General features: G+C 36.9%; 3 protein-coding genes and 2 pseudogenes across 5 annotated transcripts; all 5 read right to left on the reverse strand.

The window, feature by feature from the left end:
- Positions 1-950: 950 nt before the first annotated feature.
- LOC125198284 (rust resistance kinase Lr10-like) lies at positions 951-6843 on the reverse strand. Its single transcript, XM_089066629.1, has 4 exons — positions 6228-6843; positions 6095-6124; positions 5905-6006; positions 951-2143 (listed from the first exon to the last, which is right to left on the reverse strand). Exons 1-4 carry the CDS (start codon positions 6706-6708, stop codon positions 951-953), a joined length of 1806 nt encoding a protein of 601 aa, XP_088922755.1. The 5' UTR covers positions 6709-6843.
- Positions 6844-7358: 515 nt separating this feature from the next.
- On the reverse strand, positions 7359-11344 carry LOC148930860 (uncharacterized). Of its 2 annotated transcripts, XM_089066266.1 has the most exons (7): positions 11259-11344; positions 10046-10108; positions 9560-9775; positions 9363-9489; positions 8875-9159; positions 8685-8801; positions 7359-7896 (listed from the first exon to the last, which is right to left on the reverse strand). In XM_089066266.1, the coding sequence occupies exons 3-7, from the start codon at positions 9757-9759 to the stop codon at positions 7459-7461; spliced, it is 1167 nt and encodes a 388-aa protein (XP_088922392.1). In that variant the 5' UTR covers positions 9760-9775; positions 10046-10108; positions 11259-11344; the 3' UTR covers positions 7359-7458. The 2 variants fall into 2 exon arrangements, with proteins under 2 accessions (XP_088922392.1, XP_088922393.1); XM_089066267.1 differs by lacking the exon at positions 11259-11344 and having other exon boundaries at positions 10046-10263.
- A 3914-nt stretch (positions 11345-15258) lies between these two features.
- On the reverse strand, positions 15259-17558 carry LOC125214071 (rust resistance kinase Lr10-like; annotated as a pseudogene). Its single transcript, XR_016137036.1, has 5 exons — positions 17226-17558; positions 17105-17134; positions 16874-16972; positions 16724-16771; positions 15259-16597 (listed from the first exon to the last, which is right to left on the reverse strand). The product of XR_016137036.1 is annotated as a rust resistance kinase Lr10-like (transcript).
- A 321-nt stretch (positions 17559-17879) lies between these two features.
- On the reverse strand, positions 17880-21374 carry LOC125214069 (uncharacterized). Its single transcript, XM_048114942.2, has 7 exons — positions 21091-21374; positions 20010-20826; positions 19881-19913; positions 19683-19712; positions 19484-19579; positions 19312-19341; positions 17880-19207 (listed from the first exon to the last, which is right to left on the reverse strand). The coding sequence occupies exons 2-7, from the start codon at positions 20797-20799 to the stop codon at positions 18012-18014; spliced, it is 2175 nt and encodes a 724-aa protein (XP_047970899.1). The 5' UTR covers positions 20800-20826; positions 21091-21374; the 3' UTR covers positions 17880-18011.
- A 776-nt stretch (positions 21375-22150) lies between these two features.
- LOC125211089 (protein SUPPRESSOR OF NPR1-1 CONSTITUTIVE 4-like) overlaps positions 22151-25687 on the reverse strand; it is a 31220-nt pseudogene continuing 27683 nt past the window's right edge.

Consider the following 25687-nt stretch of genomic DNA (forward strand, 5'->3'; position numbering starts at 1 on the left):
TGAATCATCTACGTCACGAGGTCTTTACTCCACCAAAAAAGAGTAAGATAGAAAGTGCATGGTTGGCAATTTTTGATCCGACACGAATCCGCACGAAGTTAACCCAATAAGAACCCGGAAATTTTGGGTTGGGTTGGGTCGGATTTGGGTCGGGTTGGGTTATCCGTTAAGAAAAAAAATAATTATTTTGATTATTTATATTAATTTAAATAATATATTAAATTTTAATTTTAATTATTTCTATTAATTAAAAATATTATAATTATAATTATAATTATTTTATTAATTAAAAAAAATTATAATTATAATTTTATTAGTAAAAATATGATTAATACTATTATTAATAATTTTTTATGATTAAAAAATATTACTGCATACTTAAATTTTATTAAAAAATAATTATTTTAACTTTATTAGTTAGATTTAATTTTAATATACTTTAGTTTTATTATTTGGATTTAAAAATTATTTAAATTAATTATTTTAATTTTGTAATATCTTATTTATCGTGTAATATCAAATTTTAATTATATAATATCATATGTCGATCGTTATCGTATAGCGTTTATATTGTGTAGCAACTTACTATCATTAAAAGATGATCGATATTTTTTTGGATGACATGAAATCCGCACGAATCCGACACGAATCTGTTTGGGTTGAACCCGATAAGAACACGATGATTTGGGTTGGGTTGGGTTGGGTTTGGATCCGATAAGATTGGGTCGTTATTGGGTTGACCCGATAGCGACCCAATCCGCACGATTTGCCAGCCCTATGCACAACATGCTTCATAAGCAAAGATGAAAACAGAAGACTGTGTAGACTGTAGACATTCATAACACTAATTGTTACTCGTACTCTACTTAATAATAAGCTTATACAACAAATACAACAAATCCTTATGTGCATATTACTAATGTAGCTTATACAACAAATAAAACAAATCCTTATGTGCATATTACTAATGTAGACTGCTTATGCAAACTTGACCACTCTTGCACAGTGATCTCCACACTGGGAAAAGAATCATCATGGTGTGGAAATGACACATAATCAGACGAACATGTAGTTCCTGTTTGATCCACATTTGCTACTGTCTGCGTTGACTGAGATGGATATTCAGGAATCCGCAGATGCTCAACATCTCCTTCCAACATTTTCAACACTTCATTCATCGAAGGACGATCACCTGGATTCATTTGTATGCACCACAATGCAACTATTGTCATCTTTCGACAAACTTCCCTCGTGCCGTCATTTTTATCAACACATGCAATTTCAGTATAGTCCTTGCCTTGGTTGATGTGATCATATATCCAATACGGAAAATACTTGCTAGAACTATCATTGTTTCCAACCAAATCTCTCTTTAAGCCAACTATGTCCATTAGCATCATTCCAAAACTATACACATCAGCTTTGTATGAGATTGTGCCAATGCCTCTGTTGATCAATTCCGGAGCAACATAGCCTATGGTACCTCTGGCTGCGGTCAAGGTCACACTGTTCTTTTCTTTGGAGAAATATTTCGCAAGCCCAAAATCTGATACTTTTGGGATGAAGTTATCATTGAGAAGCACATTGTGAGGTTTGATGTCAAAATGCAGAATCTGGATGTCACAACCTCGGTGCAAATACTCAATCCCTCGAGCCACTCCCGCTGCAATCTCAAATTTCTTAGCCCAATTCAAAGAATTCATTTTCTCTTGATTGAATAGGTACTTGTCCAAGGAACCATTTGACATGAAATCAAACACAAGGGCACGTTTGGATCCGTGTGCACAGTATCCAACAAGTTTCACCACATTGACATGGTGGATCCTTCCAATAGTTGCAATTTCATTCATGAAGTCATGCTCATTTCCTCCTAAATTTCTTAGCATTTTTACTGCTACTTTATTTCCACTTCGGAGTTTTCCTTTGTAAACATCACCATAGCCTCCTTGGCCTAGTTTCTCTCCAAAACCTTTGGTCATCCTTTGAATGTCCGAGTAGGAGTATCTAATTGCAGTGAGTTTGTTATTGCTTTGCAGGAAGCGTTCTATTTCCTCATACACGGACAAATGCCTTCTACGATATTTGATGATAAAAAACAACAAAGCCAAAGGAAAAATGACGAATTTTGTTGCACAGAAGAGGCCTGTGATGAAAAGAAAAAAAAAAAAGAAAAGAAAAATAGGGTTGCTCAAATGTTTTTTTTTTTGCACTAGAACCATGCATGCAAAATTATTCGATTTAAGTGATACATATGGAATATATAAAATATACCATTATTTCAGAAAATTTTGTGAGGGTTATTCGATGCAGTGCATTTAGTATGATATTGTCCATTTCTATTAAAACCTTCAACGGTTTTATTTTTTGGGACACTTCCCAAAAGAATTGTTACTAATGGAGTACAGGTTGCAGTGCATTTATATATTGCTTCCTCATTTTCTAATTCTCCAATGTAAAATGGTAAACAAATTTTATATTCCCACCATTCTATAATACGAGTCTATTTAGTGTGGACATGTGTTCTAAGAAACGTAAAAAATAGTGGATTGGAAAAGTTAGTGAAATATGGTGCCAATTTTTTTATATTAATTTTATAATAAAATGTGAGTGGGATGAGTTAGTGCAATGTGAAACCTATTTACCATACACTAAAAGAGAACCTAAAATGATGTACTATATATCTCCTCTATTTTTTTCTACTATCGTCATCATCATTATCATCATCATCATTATTATTATTATTATTATTATTATTATTATTATTATTATTATTATTATTATTATTATTATTATTATTATTATTATCATCATCATCGTTGTCGTCGTCGTTGTCGTCGTCGTCATAATAATTATTATTTAATTTATTTATTTTAATGTAATTCAAATGATGACTCATTCTTAGTTATAGTTATAGTTTTAATTATATTTAATTATAATTATATTATTATAACACTAATACTACTACTACTACTATTAATAATTAATATTTAATTTATTTTTAATGTAATTCAAATTATGACCCATTCTTAATTATATTTATAGTTTTAATTCTAGTTAATTATAATTATATTATTATAACACAAATAATTCGTAATTAATAAATAATTGTAATAAACTTATTTAAAATATGAACGATAATATTAAATAATAATAATAATTGTTATTATTTTATATTATTAATGACTAATCAATATAATTTCAATAAAATTTAAAATTATGAATCATATTTATAATAATATAGAATGATTGAATATTTTTAATTAGGTGTTTTAGTCCTACAATGAAATAAAATAATAAAATAATAAAATTAAAAATATTCAATTGATTTAATTAGTTTAAACAATTGATTTAATTAGGTATTTTGTCCTTAGTTTATATTATGAATGTCAATTAGCTGTATGTATAAAATACTAAGAGAAAGAAGAAAGGGAAGAAAAAAGAAATAAGAGAAAATAGAAACTAAGAAGAAAAAGGAAAGAAGAAAAGTAAAAAAAAGAGAAATTTCATTTTTGGATATACCCTCTATGACTCAAATATCAAATGTTTGGTACCTAGGGTTATTTTTGTCACGAGGTCCCAAAAATGATATAAAACAAAGATCATGTACCATTTTCGTGCGAAAGTGAAAGATTAGGAATGCTATTTATATAGTTCACTCTAAAATAAAAGCGCACCTGTGGCTAGTCCAATACTGTAAGTTGGAACAAATATGTAGATCTGTGTAGCTGGAAGCACCACGTTCATGGTTAGCAAAGAAGATATGAATTAATGAGAGTCGTTGATAATTACATATGCATAGTTTTCAGACGAATAAATTGTATGTTCATGATCGGATTCATGAATTTTATGTATTGTATCATAGAATTATAGGGATTCTTAGAGCATCCGCAATGGTCGGCTAGCCGAACCATTGCAATCGGCAAACGCGATTTCGGCGAGCGGATCGGCGTGGGCTGGCCGATCGCTCGTCGCTGGCCGAAGCGCTAGCCGATCGGCTAGCCGCCATTGTGGAGGCCCGATCGGCCAGCGATCGGCCAGCGCCGATTTTCGAATTTTTTTTTTTTTAAATCATAATAAACGCGATTTTCGTTTCATTTTCATTTGCACCGCTTGTTTTAACGAGTTTTCTCTCTCTCTAACTTTCTGTTCAAGAGCATCATCGAGTGATGGATCACAACAACGAGTCCAGTTCGGCGACGAGCGGCTCTCAGACTCCCACAGTACCCGTGGGATCTGGATGGGGGCAGATGGGCCCGGGGTTTAACATCCCTTGGAATCAGATGATGGGGATGATGGCTGGTGCGCCGGGGGGGGGGGGGGGGGGCGATGGGGGGGAACCAGGGGGGTATGCCGTGGGGGATGCCGGGCGGCGGGCAGTCAGCGCCCGGGTGGGGGGTATGCCCCAGATGCAGCAGCAGATGATGGGGATGATGTGGCAGGGGGGGATGCCGCACGGTATGCATCCCGGGATGCCGGGGGGTTGCAGGGGTCACCGGGAGGGGACGCGGTATATCGGCCCTCGCTTGATTTTTTGACGGCTTCGTCTCACACGTCGACCCCGGTGGAGACGCAGTTCTTTGGCGATGACCTTCTGTCATTGCATGATATGGGGATCGATCTCGGGGACGATGATACTCCCGTTCCAGCGACGCCGGCCGCGCCGAAGAAGAAGACGAGGGGGAAGGAGAAGGGCAAGGCGGTCGGCGAGTCATCGCAGCCCGCTGCCACTGGCCGGAGGAAATGGACGGAGGATGAGTACGCCGCGGTGGCTAAGGGGTGGTTGGAGGTGTGCGACGATCCACTGGTTGCGAACAACCAGCGGGTCGTCAACATGTGGGCGAAGATCAGGGCTGCTTATAAGAGCCACTGCCCGCACGGGAAGGACTACAGCAACGAGGAGGTCCGGAAAGGGTGGGAGCGCACCAGGGCCGCGGTGGGCCGTTTTGCGAATTTGTACGCCAACGCCCTCCGTCAGCTCAGAAGTGGGCAGACTGAGGACGACGCCCGGAGGATCGCCGCGAGTCAGTTCCCCTTGGAGGGGAAGTATAAGGAGTTCACCTTCTGGGAGTGCTTCTTGTTGTTGAAGGACTCCGAGAAATTCCGGGCTGGGTGCGACGCTGGGTGGCCGAAGAAGCAGCGACTTAACTATAGCGGCGACTACAGCGGCAGCAGCGGCGGATCCCACGACCTCCCCCCGGATGCTAAGGAGTTTCCATCCCCTCCTTCATTTACTGGTCGCCCCCGCCCGGTTGGACAGAAGCGGGCGCAGCGGGCTGCGAGGGGCGGATCCCCCCTATCGCCCCGCGAGGTCCAGTCCTCCGCCCTCCCAGTCGCCCCACTCGAGTACACTCTCCATTCGCGTAACCAAACGCGGGCTCAGATGTTACAGGTCTTCCGAGAGTGGAAGAACGCCACTGACCCCACGGAGAAGAGGTTTCTTTACGAGATGCTCGAGAGCATGCGTGCTGATTTAGAGATCGCGAGGTCACGGCTGGGGGGTTCCGACGTGGGCTCAGATAGCACGGGTGGCGGTAGCGGCGGCGACTACGAGGACGACGGCGACGGCGACGGCGACGGCGACGGCGATGAGGAGTACAGAGTGGCGGGGCTCGTTTGTTGAAGCCCTTTTTTTTAAAAAAAAATCATGTACTTTTTTTTTTAAAATCTTAGTACTTTTTTTTTAATGGAATGGATTATTTTTCCCGTATATGTGTCGTAAATTTAATTCCGTATATCGCAATTTTAATTCCGTAAATGTAGTATATTTTGAATTATTTTTATTGCGGCTGGCCTATGGCTGGCCTAAATCTGACGTGGCAGGTGGTTTTTTTAGTGTTGCTGACGTGGCAGAGGAGAGAATGGCTGGCCTATGGCTGGCCTAAGCACCATTGCGGATGCTCTTACGTTGAAAGGAAGGAGTACGATATAAGAGCAGTGATACGGTGGCGATTACAAACAACATTATTGCAGGGAGCCATGCCCCTGCACATAACACACCTGCAATTCCTGCTTGCATCTCATCTCATCATTGATGGTTGATATTTCAAGAAATTAGAAATAATACACTAATTAGGCATATATATGAATTGTTTACCTACAAGTACCACAATAAATGGGATGAACGCTGCAGAGGATCAAAAGCATCAGCAAATAAAAATAATTAGATAGGGTCCATATATAAAGATTTTGCATATATAATGACATAATAATGCATCTTTCATTCTTACATATCGATATGGGAGTTCCGCAGTTGGGGCAGATTTTAAGTTCAAATCCATACAAGAGAGATTGGTGGATTCGAGAAAGTGAAACGTTGTTAAAATCCTTTAATTCGGGCCATGAAGTCATCACTATGAGATCTACTCTGCTCCAACGTGGTACCTCAGAGGCACGCATGCGCCCGACCTTGATATAAGCATACATGGACGAATTAGAGGCACAATGAGTAGTAACATCTGTGAAGAGGGAAGTATCCTTCAAGGGTTTTGGGCAGCTCATCAAATGAATTGGATAGCTAGAATCTGCATCGATTAGAAAAGGATACTGTCTACGTAACTCAGAGGTGAAGGTATAGTGATATGCAGAAGAGGTGGGGAAGGAGCAGTTGTCTTGGTTGCTGAGGGAAGCATCGACGAGCCTTATGGTGGAGGTCTTGTAGCTGATTGCTTTGACATAGTATTGGTGGGAATTGATATACATGGATGTCATGTTTTTTTCGCATACTAATTCAAACTTGCGATAACCACAGTACCAGGGATCACCCTTGAGGCGGTAAGGGTGTTTAATGTGGCGAATGGCGCCACACGAAGGTGGGCAGGTGATGTTATAAGCTTGGGATAAATGGAGTAAAGATATCAGTGCAAGGAAGAAGAATTCACTACAAAAAAAGCGCTCGTTTGTGAGCACCAGAGTGCTAGCAAAACTATATAAAAGTGCTCGCAAATATAAGTTTTGCTAGCAGATTGTGAGCAAAAACTCTGCTCGCTATAGCGCTTGTAGCAAATTTGTGAGTAGTTTTTGCGAGCAGAAGTTCATTTGCGACCACCTTTTTGCTCGCTAATGGTGGATGTCGATTAAACTATGTATGTGCTCGCAATATTCCTAGCACCTCCATTTTGCTCGCAATTCTTCTAGCACCTCCATTTTGCTCGCAATATTCCTAGCACCTCCATTTTGCTCGCAATTCTTCTAGCACCTCCATTTTGCTCGCAAATTTTCTAGCACCTCTTGTGCTCATTATCGACAGCTCTTTCTGCTAGCACAAAATTGTGATTTGTTCTCGCATTATCGACAGCTCTTTCTGCTAGCACCTCTTGTGCTCATTATTTTTCTAATTTATTATCTGGATAACCATAAAGAACAAAATTGAAATTGACAATTTATAAAGAACAAAATTCAAAACTTACATTAAATCCAACAATAGTTCTAAAACAAAACAATAGTTCAAAACTTACACTTTCAGTTTTTACTAATTCGGTTAACCTTTTTAGTAAGATCCAACAATAGTTCTAACATCCTCTCATTTTCTTTCTCAAATTCAGCGCGTAACTCCATTTTTTGACGCGCTAAAGCAGCATCACGCTCTGCACTTTGACTATCCAGCTCCGCTTTCAACGCTGCATTTTGCATCTCCAGCTCCGCATATCGCTGCTCCTGCTCCGCGCGCATCTCAATTGTGATTTGTTCTCGCATTGCTTGTAACTCTTCCGTGCTAACGCCTGAGCCCCCAGTGGACGAACTGCTAGCATCAGCGAAATAAATGCTTGTGGCCTGTCCAGCTCCGGGAATTTGTTTTCTCTTCATATTCTTCACAAAAAGGTCAAGGTAAATGCGATCAAAATCTGGATCTACTTCCCCAGCAGCCCGCAACTCATCGGCTCTTGCCTTAACTTGCTCCTATGAACATGTATAATAAGACTTCAAACCAATGCAGTAACTAAAAGATAACAATAAGCAAGTAAGCATCAGTTAAGCATCAGAACTAAAAGAAGAAAACAGTAAGCATCAATGCCCCTTGTTTGCATAACTAAAAGATACAGATATTAATCAATCAAGATATGGTCTACTCCAACCAATGCATGCACATGCTATATACGGTCTATTACAACCTGCATATGACCCTAAAACTCGTAGAAAGCAATGCATTGCTGCCAAATTCAATCTGAAATGGTGCTAAAGGATTTTATCTGCTACTCTCATAAATCAAAAGAGCCAAGAAAACAATTTAATACATGAAATGAGAAGATGGTGAGGTTTCCAAACTACAACACCTCTTATTTCAAGAGTAATCAAGAATCAGATTTATATAGCACACTCACATATATGCTCATCACCTGTTCACTCCTTCATAACAAACCTTTTATTTCAACAGTAATGATATCAGCAAATGGTAAACCCCCTTCAACACTGCCTTGGTTTTTCATGAAATGCTCACATAGAATCAATCATGGAAGCATAGCATAGATGCAAGGCAGTACCCATTTTTCTTCATTTAAAATCCCAAAGATGCAAGACCAAAAAATGCTTGATATCTTATTTAATTTCATATTTTGGGGGTGATCATCAAAGGATCAAGTGATTATCATAGTCACTACTACCATCATATTCATATTTACTTCCAGCAGTTGTCACTAAAATATTAATTATATATAAATAAATTTGTAAGCAAATTAATTTGAGATTACCATTTTTTCTATGGCGCGCTGCGAACACAACTCCCCCGGTGAATCTTTGCCTCTTCGCGTGTGAACCCTTATATAAAATTCTACAAACTTAGGCATCTTCCCATTATTCTCTTTAATCTGCAAAGAATATTCAAAATGATTAATGATAATTAAAAAATGAACAAGTTAAACTACAAAATGTAATGTCTACCATCTTTTCCACTGTAACGTCAAATGAAACAGATCCGTTACAATGTGTGCCGGGGGCTTTCTCATATCCTTGTTTACGATTCTTCGAGCATCTCTCGGAAACCTTGATAGACGCAGCCGTATTCCATGCTTTAGTGTAGTCTTCCCACAATGCATCCGTGAAGTAAGCAGGCTTTCTTTTCCTATTTTTCAGTCTGTAGATATGATTGCCATACTTACGCTTGCATCTTGTGTGAAAAGCACTTTTGGCAAGGTCTTGATTATAGTTCTCAATATTGGCATGGGCCTGCCAAATCATATAAAAGAAAAGAAAAAAAAAAGTTATATAACAAAATATTAAATAAAATATATAAAAATTCTATAGACTTCCCAGCAAATGTTAATAAAGAAAAGAATTCAGTTAGATCAAGAAATTCTAAGCTACAATTAGAATATCAAGTAAAACATTGACCATTCTTTACTCTAATGGATTATAGTTTATACAATTACCTTAAATTCTTGCCAATAGGATTCAATGCATGAATCATCAAGTTTTGCTTGTGAGAATGCAGTTGGGTGCACTATATTTTGGAAAGCATCTTTCAATATGTTCGCCACAGCTCTGGAAGGGTACAATCTGCATATCAATATATAGTTATAAACTTTAAAATTTATAAAAAAATGTATAAAATTATCTATCCACTTACAATCCATCATTCCTGAGATGAATGAATATACGGCCTTCTTGATCATGTGTAGGATGGTCCTTCACTGTACCATTTCCGCTCACTGTATCATTTTCCTCCAATTCTTCCTCTTCGACATGAATTTCTTCCTCATGAGCATTTTCTTCATCATCATCGAGAAGAGCCAACCTGCGTCCTCGTCTTGTAAATCCTCCTCGCATTTTTCTATCCAACCTACTACTGACGATAAGAGTAATAGTAAGTATTATCCAATCTGCGAGCCTATTGCTGCCATGTCAAGCCTAAAAATACAATTTCCTCAGATTTCTATTCAGAGTATCATTCTATAGAATATTGTAAGGAGGCAATACTATAAGACCCACATGTGACCAAACATAGAAAGATTTAAGTGCATAAGCTATATGTTAATGCATACAATTTTAAACAATATTCTATGAACTTATCAGTAACATCATGCTAGATTAATATAAACCAAGCTATACTCACCAATAAGATGAAGCTTCAGTTAGGCCTTTCAGTCTAGGGCCAGTAGCAGCAGATCAACATAAACTACAAAAGAATAGCCAGATTAATAGAATGCCAGACAGTTTAGTTCAACATTCATTTCACACAGCCACTAAATGAGGTTAATTAATTAGGTACTGACATAAAAACGCCCCATTTGAATTTACTAACACATACACATAGATAAACAGAGAAACATTTCATATAAAGTACCAGATGTACCCTATAAACAGAGAAAATTTCATATCTTATTCTGAATGGATGTAATTGTCTACTTTTGAAAATAAAGCACATAAAGTAGGGTAACAAAACAGGCAAGTAGAGCAGCCAATGTAGGATTATCTTTTTTTATTATTACAAGATCATATCCACTTTGTGAGGAGTAAATTAAAAAGGAAACAGCAATATATAAGACATAATAACCATAATCAGCTTGATTAAATGACTCATCAAGATCATAGCTAGAAAACTAAGAAGATGGGTGCAAAACATCAAGCTAGAGCATCAAACACTGTACGTTTCAGGTAGACATCTATACAGTCCAAATGACCATTAGTTGATATAATATCCTTTGCATATCTCAAACTCGAACGCAACCTAAAACGAAATCTTCTATAGCTGCTGTTTCAACAACTTGAGGGTCCATTTCAATTACTTCAGTTTCAACCAAACAAAAAACTACAAGAGGCATATAGAAACTACCCATCCTTCTCAATATGCAATGGTCCAATTTCATCAGCCAGCCCATAGGCAATTGATGAACACCCAGGCCCTGAATAGCACACAACTCAAAACAGTAACACATGAATTTAAAATGGATATAAGATCATATAATCAAGTCAAAAAGATGAAGCACAATAAAAGCATATCATAGAGATCAGATCCACTTCCATTCTCCTCTAATTCTAAACAGCATCATCACTATATTTAAACATGTAGCAAGTAAGAAAAAATTAAAACTTGAAAACAAAAGTCAAAATTAACATACAACCACATTTAGAAGATGAAAAGCATAATTACTGAGTTGAGTCTAATACAGATAATTATTCAAAATCTCGTTTATTTTGCATGTACAAGAAATCAAAATTTTCATTTCCCAAAGCCTTGTGGTAATAATAGCAAGATCTTGTAAAATTCTTAACAAACAAACGAAAGCAGAGATGTAAAATTAAAATTAGTATATATGAGTTGTTACCTGAGTTATGTTAAACGCTGATCTGAGATTGAGATGTTAAACGAAAGGCAGCAATGAATTCTCCCTGCCTGAACAGCCCCCCTCTTGTGCAAAACAATAGTAAGTACAACAATAACTGATCTGCACAGAACTGCAAATATCAAACTCATTTCTCTTGAAGCATTTCCTTAGCAACTAAAAATTCACAAGCCTGGAATCAATCATCTAGTTTCAGCAAAACCACTAATAAGTTCCCAAAACTAATTTTTTGCAAATTGAAAAGGAATTTCAGTGCGCCATCAATACAACAGCTCTGTAAAACTTTCATCCATGATTTGATTCATATTCCAGAAATTAGGAAATTTTACAACATATTGATCACAGTGCAGTTTTCATCACTCTATTCAATTGTTGGTTTTCAGAAACAAAATTCACCTCCAAAACTACAGGATGTCTCCAGGAGAGGTTGAAGGCGGCGCAACTACGGCTGATGGGTTTCAAGCTAAAATAGGTAGCCTAACTAAAAATATCACACAGAACTATGAATGTTTGATTAAGATCTGCAAAATCAAATTCAGCAACTATTATGTATTGGTGAGGATCAGTGAATCGATGAGAGGATCAATAACCTCTTTCAAATTAAACAGTTGCAAATAGAAAATAAGCAAGCAAATGCCGACCAACACTTTTCCGGAAATTGTAACAATCAAAACAGAAAATTGTGGAGAATTCCGTAAGCAAGCCGTGAAAAGGAAGAGAGGAATCACCTATTGCAGATGATCGAGCATGCAAACGAAGTCAGAGAGAGAATAGCTAACAAATCATGTATAATAATTTAGCCCACAACTTTAGAAGAATGTCTTACAAATTATGTATAATAATTTAGCCCACAACTTTAAAGAATATCTAACAAATCAAGTATAATAATTTAGCCCACAACTTTAGAAGAATAACTAGCAAATCAAAGTTTTACCTTTTAATAATTGGAAAATGCCAAGTTGGGCCGACGGGTAGCGGAAACACCTCCAAATCGCATAAATCTTAGTCAAGAAACAATATAAATCAAATCAAGTGTAATAATACTTTGAGTTATTTAGCCCACAAATAAGAATAACTAACAAATCAAATATCATAATATAGATCAAATCGAGTACACCAATATTTTGAATTATTAAGCCCACAAATTTAGAAAAACATCTAACAAATCAAGTATAATAATATTGTGAATTATTTAGCCCACAAATTTAAAAGAATATCTAACAAATCAAGTATATAATAATTTAGCCCACAAATTTAAAAGAATAGCTAACAAATCATGTATAATAATTTAGCCCACAACTTTAGAAGAAATATCTTACAAATCATGTATAATAATTTAGCCCACAACTTTTAAGAATATCTAACAAATCAAGTATAATAATTTAGCCCACAACTTTAGAAGAATAACTAGCAAATCAAAGTTTTACCTTTCAATAATTGAAAAATATCAAAATTTGATGAGCTTGCTTCCCCACATTTTTCTACCCCCAATTTTCAATAATGTGAAAATATCAAAATTTAATAAGCTTGCTTCCCCATATCTCTACTCCCAACTTTTATGTAAGTAGATCTGGCAAAATTTTTGCAATGAGTGGAAGCTGATGGCAGAAGGGATGGAAGGGATGGAATCTACGGTGTGGAGAAAGGTAACAAATGAGAAAAGAAGAAAGTAGATTTGGATAAGAACTAAAGTTTGCGAGCACCTATTTTTGCTCACTAATTTGCTAGCAGCTATTATTGCTCACTAATTTGCGAGCACATGTATATTTTGTGACAGATGCGAGCACCCTTTGCTCGCAAACTTTCGAGCACTATAGGTGTGCTCGCAAAATCCCTCATTTTATTCCAGCCGGCAAAAAATGGGTGTAAATGGATGTTGTTTTCGTGTATGCTCGCTATTATGCTCGCAAGTTTGCGAGCAAAAGTCGGTGCTCGTAATAAAGTGGTCACAAGTTTGCGAGCAAAAGTCAGTGCTCGCAATAAAGTGGTCACAAACAGCCGCTTTTTTTGTAGTGATTGTTGAGTTTTGATCATCATTATTTTTGCTGCAAACATAAAGATACTAGTCAATATGAGGAGGCTAAGCAAATTTAATATGAGATACGTAACTTGTTTGTGGTGGGAGATGAATGCTAGTGTGAGATGTGAAGACAAGCCAATCCAAATGGAAAATATCGTGACGCACTAATATATCGCAACCATATGCGGGTGCAGAAAATTGTTTTGGCAGAGATATAATTTTTATGTTTAGTTGCTGAGAAAGGTGTTTGCATAATAATCTACAAAATAAAAAAATAATGATTTTTTAAGTTTGGGAAGTGTGTATATGTGTATACAACGCGGCCATGATCGTCAAGTAATGCATTAATTTCCAGTGGCAATGGTGAGACTATATAGTGATGATGAATCTAGTATCATCCTTTTTCGAGCAGTTGTAGATCCAATATCACCTCTCTGTATATGATTATTTCCATATTTAATTGCATTCAGCATTCGTTAATGCTATATTTTGTACAAACTTTAGTTACAAATACAATGAGTGTCTATTTTCACTGACTTGACTCAGAAGTGTATTCTTATTTCACAATATTATTTGGAGCGATTATATAATACTACCCATTTTATATATTGACAAACACAATATTCGCAAATCAAAGGTTATTGTCTTGAGTCTACACTTCACTCACGTTAGAACTTTCATGCAATATTTTAATATCTTTATTAAAACATATAGTGCAAATTTGATGGTGAGATTTAATTCTTAAATAGTCGTAAAAATTATGTTCGTCTTATTGAGTTGCTACCTTTCTATATCTAGTGAATTTGAAGTGGACTAATTACTTATGTGCTCTTTTAAAATACCCTTAATTAAGCTAAATATGATGAAGAAATTCGTTTTTGTAGGAAATGATTGGAAACTAAATAAGGGATTTAGAAAGAAAGAATTTTTAAAACTTTCATTCTCATAATAAATTCACAACCGAAAAAGATAACAACTCTTTCATTATAATCAATGAGTCTAATTGAATGACATATGTGTTGTTATTGTATTTTCCACGCGTCTATACTACTTTTCTACATCATCATTTCATATCATTGACTCGATTTTTAAAAACTACTACATATCGAAAAATAGAAGTAAATAGAGTCTTAATTATATGTAATTTATAATCATAAAAACAATATTTTTAGTATGAATGCTCCGGACTTTTGAATCATGCTCTACTTTTTTTTTCCCATTTTCATTCAAACAAAACCATTTGAGAAATTCTTAATATTAGATGCCGCATTGTATACAAAATAATACTCTCTCCGTTCCACAGTAATAGAGGCGTTTCGTTTTGAGCTCTCATTTTGAAAAAATGATAATATATAGTTAAAATGGAGAGAGAGTAAAGTAAGAGAGAGAATAATATAGTGAAGAGTCTTATCTACAATATTCTTTCTCTTACTTTATTCTTTCTCCATTTTAACTATTTATTATTATTTTTTCAAAATGAGTGCTCAAAATGAAACGCATCTGTTACGGTGGAACGGAGGGAGTATAGGCTTTACATACTCTTATTAACACATTCAAGATAACTCCACGTTTAATTATTGACTGATAATGAAACATTTTATTAAGATATGTTTCGTGTTAATAATTTACAAATATCTTAGTGGAGTATTATTGAGATACAATGCACTCCATATATATGTTGCGTATATTAGATTCAATTTAGGACCATAAATCCACAATCTTCTAAGTCAACGTGGCATTGACTTGGAAGTCTACTCCACTATCCACGCATAAGTCATAACTCATAACCATACCCAACATACAAATTTTTCATAATTTATTATCACTTAATTGTTAAATATATTATGAGAAGAGAAAGTGACAAAAAAGCACTTTAATTTATTTTATATATAGGAAATGAAAATAGGAATTTAAAGGAAGAAATTATTCCTTCATCTCCATTTTCCATGATAAATTTCACAATCAAAGAAAATAAAATTTTACATTTCATGAAACAAATTTTCAAAGATGAGTTGCATCTAAGTATTAGTGGAAAATGGGTTGACGAAACAAATGAGTGTAACACGTCTTTCCATTAATTAGAACCGTACTTTTTGTTACTCATTTTTCTTCATAAACGGAAAATAAAAATGGCAAGATAAAAGATTCCAAGTCTTGGCAAACGTGCAAACTTGATCACTCATGCACAGTGATCTCCACACTGGGAAAATCATCATCTTGATGTGGAAATGAACATGTAGTTCCGGTTTGATCCACATTTCCTACTATGTGCATTGATTGAGATGGATATTCAGGAATCCGCGGACGCTCAACATCTCCTTCCAACATTTCCAACACTTTATTCATCGATGGATGATCATTTGGATTCATTTGTATGCACCACAATGCAACTATTGTCATTTTCCGATCTACTTCCCTCACGCTGTCATTTTCATCAACACCTCCAATTTCAGTATAGTCCTTGCCTTGGTTGAAGTGGTCATAATACTTGCTAGATCCATCATTGTTTTCAACATGCATGTCTCTCTTTAAGCCAATTATCTCCATTAGCATCATCCCAAAACTATACACATCAGCTTTGTATGAGACCGAGCCAATACTTCTATTGACCAATTCATGAGCAACATACCCTATGGTTCCTCTGGCTGCGGTTAAGGTCACACTATTCTTTTCTTTGGAGAAATATTTTGCAAGCCCGAAATCTGATATTTTTGGGATGAAGTTATCATTGAGAAGTACATTGGGAGGTTTGATATCAAAAATGCAGAATCTGGATGTCACAGCCCCGATGCAAATATTCAATCCCTCAAGCCAACTCCCACTGCAATATCAAACTTCTTGTCCCAGGTTAAAGAATCCATTTTCTCTTGATTGAATAAGTACTTGTCCAAGGAGCCATTGGACATGAAATCAAACACAAGAGCGCGTTTTGAGCCGTGTGCACAATATTCAACAAGTTTCACCACATTCACATGGTGGATCCTTCCTATAGTTGCAATTTCGTTCATAAAGTCTTGCCCATTTCCTCCAGACTTTGTGAGCAGTTTCACAGCTACATCATTCCCACTACGGATTTTTCCTCTGTAAACATGACCGTAGCCTCCTTCACCTAGTTTCTCTCAAAAACCCCTGGTCATCCTTTTAATCTCCGAATAGGAATACCTAATTGGCGTGAGTTCGTTATTGCTTTGCAAGAAGTCTTCTATTTCCTCGTACACAGAAAAATGCCTTCTCCGAAATTTGTAGATCAAAAACCATAAAGTTAAAGGAGAAATGATGAATTTTGTTACAGAGTAGAAGCCTGAGATGAAACAAAAAAAAGAAGAAAAATATATAAGATATGTTATTGAACAAATAGGATAATTTATTTTATAAATCACAACTTACAATAGAGTACTAACTACTACAACATAAAATAAGAGCTCACCTAGGACTAGTCCAATGTTAAATCCAGCATATCTGTCTATATCTTCAACTGGAAGCACACCAAGTTCATGAATAGGAATGAGATTCATTGATAATTATACATGCATGAATCCACAAAAATTATGAATTTGAGATGAAAAACAGTTCTTACTTGCTGGTCCAAACGAAGTACTATATAAGAATATTGACAGGGAAACGAACACAAACAACGTAAAAGGGAGACATGCACATATCCCTGCACATAACAGACCTGCAATTCATGTTTTTCACATATCAGAACCCGAGTCTTGATGTTTTAATTTGATACTTAAACTGAGAAATGGTAAGATAGCAAAGTGAAATAAAGAAAGAGGGATTAAGCATATGTAAATGAATAGCTCACCTAAAATCACCACAAGAGTTGAGAGCACAGCTTCATACAAAGAAAGGAAAAAAACCATCAGCAAATAAAAGGAATTATGGTTAAGTTCAAATCCATGGCACAATGCATCTTTCATTCTTACCCCACAACAAGGATGTTTTGCACCAGAGGCAGATTTCAAGTTCAAATCCATACAAGAGAGATTGGTGGATTTGAGAAAGTGAAACATATGATGATGAGTTCAAGTCCTTAAATTCTTGCCATGAAGTCATGACTATAAGATCAAGTGTGCACAAGTGTGGTATCTCATAGGCATTCAAGTGTCCTACCTTGATACAAGTATAATTGGGAACTGGGAAGGGAAGCACAATGAGTAGTAACATACGTAAAGAGGGAGGAGTTCTTCAATGGAGTTGGGCACCTCATCAGATTAATTGGGTAGATTTCCTTTGTTAGAAAGAGACAAGGGTCACCATAGGTGAAGTTGTAGGAATATGCAGAAGAGGTTGGGAAAGAGCAGTTGTCTTGGCTGTTGAGGGAAGCATCAACCAGCCTTATGGTGGAGGTGTTGTAGCTGATTGCTTTGGTATAGTATTGGTGGGAATTTAGGTAGATGGAGGTGACGTTGTTTTCGCATACTAATTCAAGCTCGGGATAGCCACAGTGGTTGGGGTCGCCCTTGAGGTGGTAAGGGTATTTGATGTGGGGAATATCGCCGCACGCAGAAGGTGTGCAGACGAAGTTATAAGCTTGTGAGAGATGGAGCAATGGAATCAGTGTGAGGAATACTAATAGATTAGTGGAAATGGTTGTGATTAACATTATAGCAAACACAGAATACAAACCTCCTTAAAGGAGTTACAGCACTGGGGGATCTGATCAGATCAAATAATTCAAGCAAATTGATGAATTTCATCACATGACATATTTACAGTTTCGGATCCGAATCTAGAGCATAAGTGCCAAGGCTCGACGAAGGATAAGTACGATGGAGCAAGGACACTTGATCAATCGAGCTAGTAGTAGCAGTAGTAGTACCATAGCTTTGATCATCATCTACTGCGACCTGGATTGATTCCGAGGGACGATCAGGAATCTGTAGGCGTTCGACGTCTCCTTCCAACATTTCTATCACTTTATTCATTGAAGGCCGAGCGTCTGGACTCATTTGTGTGCACCACAATGCAACTATCGTCATCTTCCTAATAGTTTTCCTGACTCTCTCATTGTCTTCGTTGCTGATTTCGTCAACATTTCCGAATTCAACATCCTTCCCTTGGTTATAGCAGTCGTATATCCAATATGGGAAACACTGGCTAGACTCATTAGCATTTCCTGGCAAGTCTCTCTTTAAGCCTACCATTTCCATTAGCAGCATTCCGAAACTATATACATCTGCTTTGTAAGAAACGGCACCGATACTTCTACTGATCAATTCAGGAGCAACATAGCCTATGGTTCCTCTAGCAGCAGTCAGAGTCACAGTATTCTTTTCCGTAGAGTAAAATTTTGCTAGCCCGAAATCAGAGATTTTGGGAATGAAATTTTCATCGAGAAGTATATTGTGCGGCTTTATGTCAAAATGCAAGATTTGGATATCACAGCCTCGATGCAGATACTCAATCCCTCGAGCCACTCCGACTGCAATCTCAAATTTACTATTCCAGTTCAAAGAATTCATCTTTTCGCGGCCAAAGAGGTACTTTTCAAGGGAACCATTAGGCATGAAATCAAATATAAGGGCATGCTTCGATCTTTCTGCACAATACCCGACTAGCTTGACGATATTGACATGATGGATCCTTCCGACGGTAGAAATTTCATTGAAGAAGTCTTTGCTATTTGGTCCTGCCTTCCCAAGTAGTTTCACTGCCACGTCATGGCCACTTCGAAGCTTCCCTTTGTAAACAGCACCGAAACCACCTTCACCTAGTTTTTCTCGGAAGCCTCTTGTCATCCTCTTCAAGTCTGAATAGGAGTACCTAATTGGCACGAGCTGATTGTCGCTTTGCAGGAAGCCCTCTATGTCATCATACGAAGATAGATGCCTTCTTCGGAACTTGTAGACTAGAATCCCCATCACACAAGGATATGCAATGATGATCTTTGCTGCATAGCTGATCACTGGGAGGAAGAAAATCATGTTAACATTTACCTAAAATATATTCGAACGTTAACAGCTGTTATCTCTTAGACAAACAGATAAAAGAAGCATATGAATAGCTCACCAACGATGACCAGAAGTTTCATGAAAACCCCTGCAAGAAAAAAAATAGACAAATATAAGGGACATGTTGCAATTCATAGTAAAGAAAGACCATATTGTCTCGTGTTTTACCGACTTATTACTTCTTCACATGTTTTTTACGCAGAAAATGGGGATAGTGTGAAATATCATACCATTGACTGAATTGAAGAACCAAGCTGAGTTACTTAGTATCAAAAGTCCCCATACAAAGGTGAATCCGGTGATGATCAAAACCTCTAGCCTACACGCTGCCAAAAAGACGAATTTACGTATCTCTTGCACTTTTTACCTTTGAACATTGAGCATACAGAAACACATAATGGCTAGAGGAATTAGAAAAAAAGTGTGTACCTAAGACGAGCAGAAGAATCATAACGTACCCTGCAGATATAGATGACAAGCCATGAGATTTAGCAGACATACATGGAAATCAATAGTCACAGCAGAATATATTGAAATCAAGAATTTTCTGATCACTTTTGCAACTCTACATGCTTCATTAAACAGATAGAAAAAAGTTGAAAAGATACAGTATCACAGAATTCTTACAAAAAAATGCCCACAAGAGAAATTTGGTTCCCGCTGCATATCCAGAATACAAAAGCATTAGCATAAACCAGTGCATGCTGAAGTAAAATTACTGATATGGAAGATATACTACTTCTCGTAGACTCTTACACGAATTAAAATCAATCTTAAGCTGAAGGGTGTCGTCCGAACAGCCATCCAGTTTTTCGTCAATAGTAGTACACTCCCATCCTCCTTTGCATTCTATACAGCGAAACTGAAACCAAGACAGTTCAAATCCGTACAGCAGAGCATCATGTATTCTCGAGAGAGTTACATTCTTGAAACTCTTAAATTTCAAAGATGTCATCACAATGAGGTCTACACTACATTTATCTCCTACATCCGAGGCCCTCATGCCCCCAACCTTCACATAAGTATATCTAGCACGAGACGAATTTGAAACACCAACGGAATTTTCCCCACTGAAACAGCCAGTGACGTCTGTAAAGTTTGAAGAATCCTCCAACCGATAAGGGCAGCTCACGACATTAATAGGCCAAGCTACACCGGGATCGTTTTTATCCTTGAAAATCCAATCAGAACTTGTGCTAAACGGATATTGGTCTCTGAAGTTATAGGCATAAGTAGAGTGCTTAGGGAAGGAGCAGGCTTCATCAGTGATGGAAGCATCAACCAACCTTATGGTGGAGTTCCCGTAGTTGATTGATTTGACCAAATACTTGTGAGAACTCAAATACATGACGGTGACATTGTTTTCGCAGGCTAATTCGTATTTGGAATCGCCACAGTTCATCGGATCACCCTTCAGCCGGAAAGGATCGCTGATATTGGGAATAATGCCGCAATGAGAAGGGGTACAAGCATGAGAGGTTTGAAGCAAACAGAGCATGATAATCAAGAAAGACCAATATGCGAGGAGGCGGTTTTCGAAGATCATGATTCTTGGTGGTGGGAATCGATTAACCTGGTAAAAATCAAGAAAAACAATTCACAATCCAAGCAAAAATTAGGGTATTTTAATTCACACTCTGCTTCCACAAAGAGGCATCCAAACCTGAATTATTTCCACATGATAAAAGTAACAAAATTATGAAGCAACTCACATAAATAAGTGATAATCATATTAAAAATTGAGGCTTGATGTGTTTTCAACTACAAGAATATGAACAATAAGCGGAAGAACTTATGAAGGAGGGCGAGATTTCAAAGAAAGCTACAAATTACAAACCTAATTGCGCAGCTAAGCAAATCCCAGCTCCCATTTGAGTTCGGACTACAGTTAAACTATGTCAGTGGAACTTGCCATTGCTGCAAATTCTCTGCGAATTCTTCTCACCATTGAAGATGGAGATGGGAAGAGTTTGTGGACTTCATCTTCTCTGTAAAAGGCACGGCTTTTTGCCCATTGAAGTTGGAGGACATCTCAATCGCAATCACTCACCTTCCACTATTAAATGCACGGTTCCTTCCGCTTTATTGAGGTTGAGCAATCGAAATACTCAACTCCCTCCAACTGATATTTTCTTCTTGGATAAGATTATTGTCCAATAGATATTTAACTCCTCTACACTGGGCCCTACTTTCAATTGTCTTTATCTCTTTATGATTGAATCAATTGTTAGAGTCTCCACTATAGTTGGCCGGGCCAAGCCATAAAACGTGGCCAAGACATAAAATCATGGCCGGGCTACCAACGCCCATGTTTTACTATGGTGGACATGTCCAAGCCACCAAATAATTTATTTTTTTTCATTTTGTGTATATTTTAATTAAAAATGGGTATATTTATAAAATTTGTGTAGGAATGGGGTAAAAAAAATGTCTATACTTATAGAATTAAGAAAAAAAAAATTGAAAATAGGGAGAGCCGCGGCTCGTGGCCGCTGCAATAGGAGAGTCGCGGCCGGGCCACACGAGTGGCGCTCTCGTGGGCAAGCCCCCCCCCCCCCCCCCCCCGCAACAAACGCCCATGTTTAGCACTATAGGGAGCCGCGGTCGGGCCACGGGAGAGCCACGAGCCGCGGCTATCCTATAGTGGATGCTCTTAAGTTATCCCTTTTCCGTTTATATATTAGTGTTATAATGAAATGTGAGTGAAATAAAATTAGTAACCCTAAGACATTTATTGGTATACAAATAAAAATGGCAAAATGAAACATTTATTGGTAAACAAAGGGAGTACTGGTAGTATAAAAGTACAAGGATCTAGTGAAAACAAAAATATCTTACAAGACTAGAAAACAGATGTAAAAGTACGAAAACCTAATTATAAAACCACGATTATTGTTTCACACTTCGGTCACGATCGAAGCATCGGCATGATGCAACAAGGAAACAGAATATGATGAACATGCAATTTCGATTTGATCAAAACTCACTCCGATCTGAGTTGATTGAGAAGGAATATGCAAATGTTCAACATCACCTTCCAACATCTCTTGAACTTTATTCATTGATGGACGATCGTCTGGTGTCATCAATATACACCACAATGCAACTATCGTCATCTTCTTAATAATACTTTTTCTACTCTCATTCTCATCAGCAAACTCCATTTCATTTGCTTCTTCAATTTCAATATCATTGCCTTGCTCGAACAATCATATATCCAGTATGAAAAATACTGGCTGGAATGGTCGTTCTTTCCTCTCAAATCTCTCTTCAACTCCACCATATCAATCAACATCATCCCAAAACTATACACATCAGCCTTGTAAGAAACTGACCCCATACTTCTGTTGATCAAATCTGGAGCAACATATCCTATAGTTCCTCTAGCTGCTGTCAAGCTTACTATATTTTTACCTGTAGAGCAAAACTTTGCAAGCCCAAAATCAGATATTTCTAGGATGAATTTATCATCCAAGAGTATATTATGTGGCTTGATGTCGAAATGGAGAATTTGGATGTCGCAGCCTCGATGCAAATACTCAATCCCTCGAGCAACTCCAACTGCAATCTCAAACTTCGTCTTCCAATTCAAGGGTTTCATGTTATCTCGATTGAAAAGGTACTTTTCAAGGGAACCATTAGTCATGAAATCAATGACAAGGGCAAGTTTGGATCCATGTGCACAGTATCCGACTAGTTTGACAATGTTGACATGGTGTATCCTTCCAATTGTTGCGATTTCATTCATGAAGTCCTGCCCTTTTCCACCCGATCTCCCCAAGAGTTTGACTGCAACATCATGGCCACTTCGGAACTTTCCTTTGTAAACAGAACCATAGCCTCCTTGACCTAGTTTATCTCGAAAACCTTTAGTCATTTTTTTGATGTCCAAATAGGAGTACCTAATTGGGGCGAGTCTGTTGTCACTTTGTAGAAATGATTCTATATCTTCATGTAAGGAGAGACGCCTTGTTCGGAATTTGTAAATCAAAAGCCACGCTGCCAAAGCGAAGGGGATGACCCTTGATGCAAATATGATGATGCTAAAGATGAGGGCTGACAAGAATAAAAGAAACTCATATCTTTGCTATGTGTAGTACAATTACTATCGTTTAGCAATAAAAATAAAATGAGAGCGCACCAGGCAGTAGATAAGTCTGTGATCTGGCCGCTGCAAGCACATCGAATACATCATAAGCGAAACACATGAGTTTAAAAATGATAGTATGACTCCAGAAAGCAAATGATGTAAGTATTGTTATCACATTGAATCACGTTAAAGAAGTGACCTAATGTGTTTTTAATTTGAGGGAACATCTTTTTTAGTCCATAAACTTTGCCAAAATATCATTTTAGATCCGTAAACTTTGAAAATATCATTTGAAGTCCATCAATTATGGGTTAATATCATTTGAAGTACTTTTTTACTATTTCTAAGTTTTTCTGGATGAAAATACCCTCAATACCTTAAAGGTATAAATTCTTAATAAACTTATCCTATACTCATATTTTTTATGAATATATTTACAATATATTTTTGACGATTTTTCTAAATATAATTTGCCCTTCAATATTATCATTTAATTTTGTGACATGCAAGTAAAATTGCTTCTTCAATTTTTAATATTAGAATTTTAAAATTGAATAAAGAACTTTCTTTAATAATAAAAAATTAAATAAGGATATTTTCTTGCATGTCACAAAATTAAGTGATAACATTGAAAGTTGAATAAAGAACTTTTTTTAATAATAAAAAATTGAATTAGGATATTTTCTTGCATGTCACAAAATTAAGTGATAATATTGAAGGTCAAATTATATTTAGAAAATTCATCAAAAATATATAGTAAAGATATTTATAAAAAATATGAGTATATGATAAGTTTATTAAAAATATATAACCTTAAAGATATTGAGGGTATTTTCGTCCAGAAAAACTTGGAAAGAGTAAAAAAGTACTTCAAATGATATTAACTCATAATTGATGGACCTCAAATGATATTTTCAAAGTTCACGGACTTAAAATGATACTTTGGCAACGTTCGTGGACCAAAAATGTCACGCCCGCATTTTCTAAGGATAGAAAACACGGTGAATCGCGACTAGAGGTGGGTTAAAGAAGTGGGGAAGAAAGGGGAAAACAACAAAACTCGACCATAGCTCAACATAAATGGAATAGCTCGAATAAAATCAGAGTATCAATTCAACAATTCGAAACGAATATTATCTCAACAATACTTGGAATAAAAGAAACAACATTCAGTGGAAGCATTCGAGAGAAGAATAATACTATGTATGAAGACATAATATATTCGAGATCTTTTATTTGTTATCTTCTTCACTTTTATGCTCAACACCCACCGCGCTCGTCACCGCTCAACCTGCACATTTTTTTAAAACAAATGCAGCGCTGAGTACTTGATGCACTCAGTGGACTCATGCCGAAAATATTTTTATAAAAATTGTTTATCATGCCATTAACGAGTGACCTCGGGGTTTTAACTTTGAAAGGGCCCGAGTCACTAAAACATTTCACCAACATCATCATCACCATCAACCTCAACACCATCAACATCACCATCACCATACCATATCTGAACTACATGACAAGGAATGTGGCCACATTCCAAGTCACTAGACCGGCCAACTCAAAGAGATAGCGCACGATCTACTGGGTGTACACCAGCCTGAGTAGGGACTCACTCCCTAGTCAGACCCGAATTCGATTAACCATACATGGCAAAAGCCACTTCAGATAGGCCCCACATCAACACAAAAATATGGCATGACAACATATTTTGCACCCTTTGAAATAAACATACTTAGGACATAGTCCTTATTTAAAAAGAAAGGACACCTCGTTCTCTTAAATCCTCCACTTGTCAATCCTTTCCGTTCTTAAATAGCATGCAAAAATCACCCTTTTTAAAAGAATATAATATGCAAAAAATTAGACTTTACGAAAATAATTTAATTTCAATAATGCATGCATGTATAAATCTTACCCTTGGATCTCTCTTAGGAATTTCTAGAATATCTATGATATTAGCACATCGTATTCATCCTTCTATTGGCTCCGTCTGAGCTCTCGTCATTCTTGTATTCCAATTCCAGTCCAACTCAAATAAAACAAGCGGCCTAAGTCTCCTAATTAACTCAGTAGCCGACACCCGTAAATATAACTCCATTCCATACTACTATTTATCAATAATGCTTGAAATCATATCTTATGGCCAAATATGTTAAATAGTAAAAGGGGCCATACTTATCTCTCTTTTTCTCGTTACGTAAATTCCAAAAATGGCATTTGAAAAATGTCCATTCCTTATTCTGTCATCCAATTCCATCTGCATTCTCTCCCGCCGTCTCCGTCGCTCAGCTCTACCAAGGCTGATGATTCTCTCAGCCTATCGGTCTCTCATCTATCTCCGTCT

This window comes from Salvia hispanica, chromosome 3, assembly GCF_029641045.1.
Source record: "Salvia hispanica isolate PSC_SH4W2 chromosome 3, Shi_PSC_v1, whole genome shotgun sequence".
Classification (NCBI taxonomy): Eukaryota; Viridiplantae; Streptophyta; class Magnoliopsida; order Lamiales; family Lamiaceae; genus Salvia; species Salvia hispanica.

Bases quoted from the DNA above. Each gene is read 5' to 3' on its own strand.
- LOC125198284 (XM_089066629.1), bottom strand. From the start codon at position 6,708: ATGACATCCATGTATATCAATTCCCACCAATACTATGTCAAAGCAATC. The intron at 6,007-6,094 runs GTAAACAATTCA...AGATGCAAGCAG, and splicing joins ATTTATTGTGGTACTTGTAG to GAATTGCAGGTGTGTTATGT. The intron at 2,144-5,904 runs GTAAGAGCATCC...TTTTCATCACAG, and splicing joins TCGTACTCCTTCCTTTCAAC to GCCTCTTCTGTGCAACAAAA.
- LOC148930860 (XM_089066266.1), bottom strand. From the start codon at position 9,759: ATGCGAGGAGGATTTACAAGACGAGGACGCAGGTTGGCTCTTCTCGAT. The intron at 9,490-9,559 runs GTAAGTGGATAG...ATTGATATGCAG, and splicing joins CATCTCAGGAATGATGGATT to ATTGTACCCTTCCAGAGCTG. The intron at 9,160-9,362 runs GTAATTGTATAA...ATGATTTGGCAG, and splicing joins CCTATTGGCAAGAATTTAAG to GCCCATGCCAATATTGAGAA.
- LOC125214069 (XM_048114942.2), bottom strand. From the start codon at position 20,799: ATGATCTTCGAAAACCGCCTCCTCGCATATTGGTCTTTCTTGATTATC. The intron at 19,914-20,009 runs GTAAGAGTCTAC...CTGGATATGCAG, and splicing joins TAAGATTGATTTTAATTCGT to CGGGAACCAAATTTCTCTTG. The intron at 19,713-19,880 runs GTAAGAATTCTG...CTATATCTGCAG, and splicing joins TCTCTTGTGGGCATTTTTTT to GGTACGTTATGATTCTTCTG.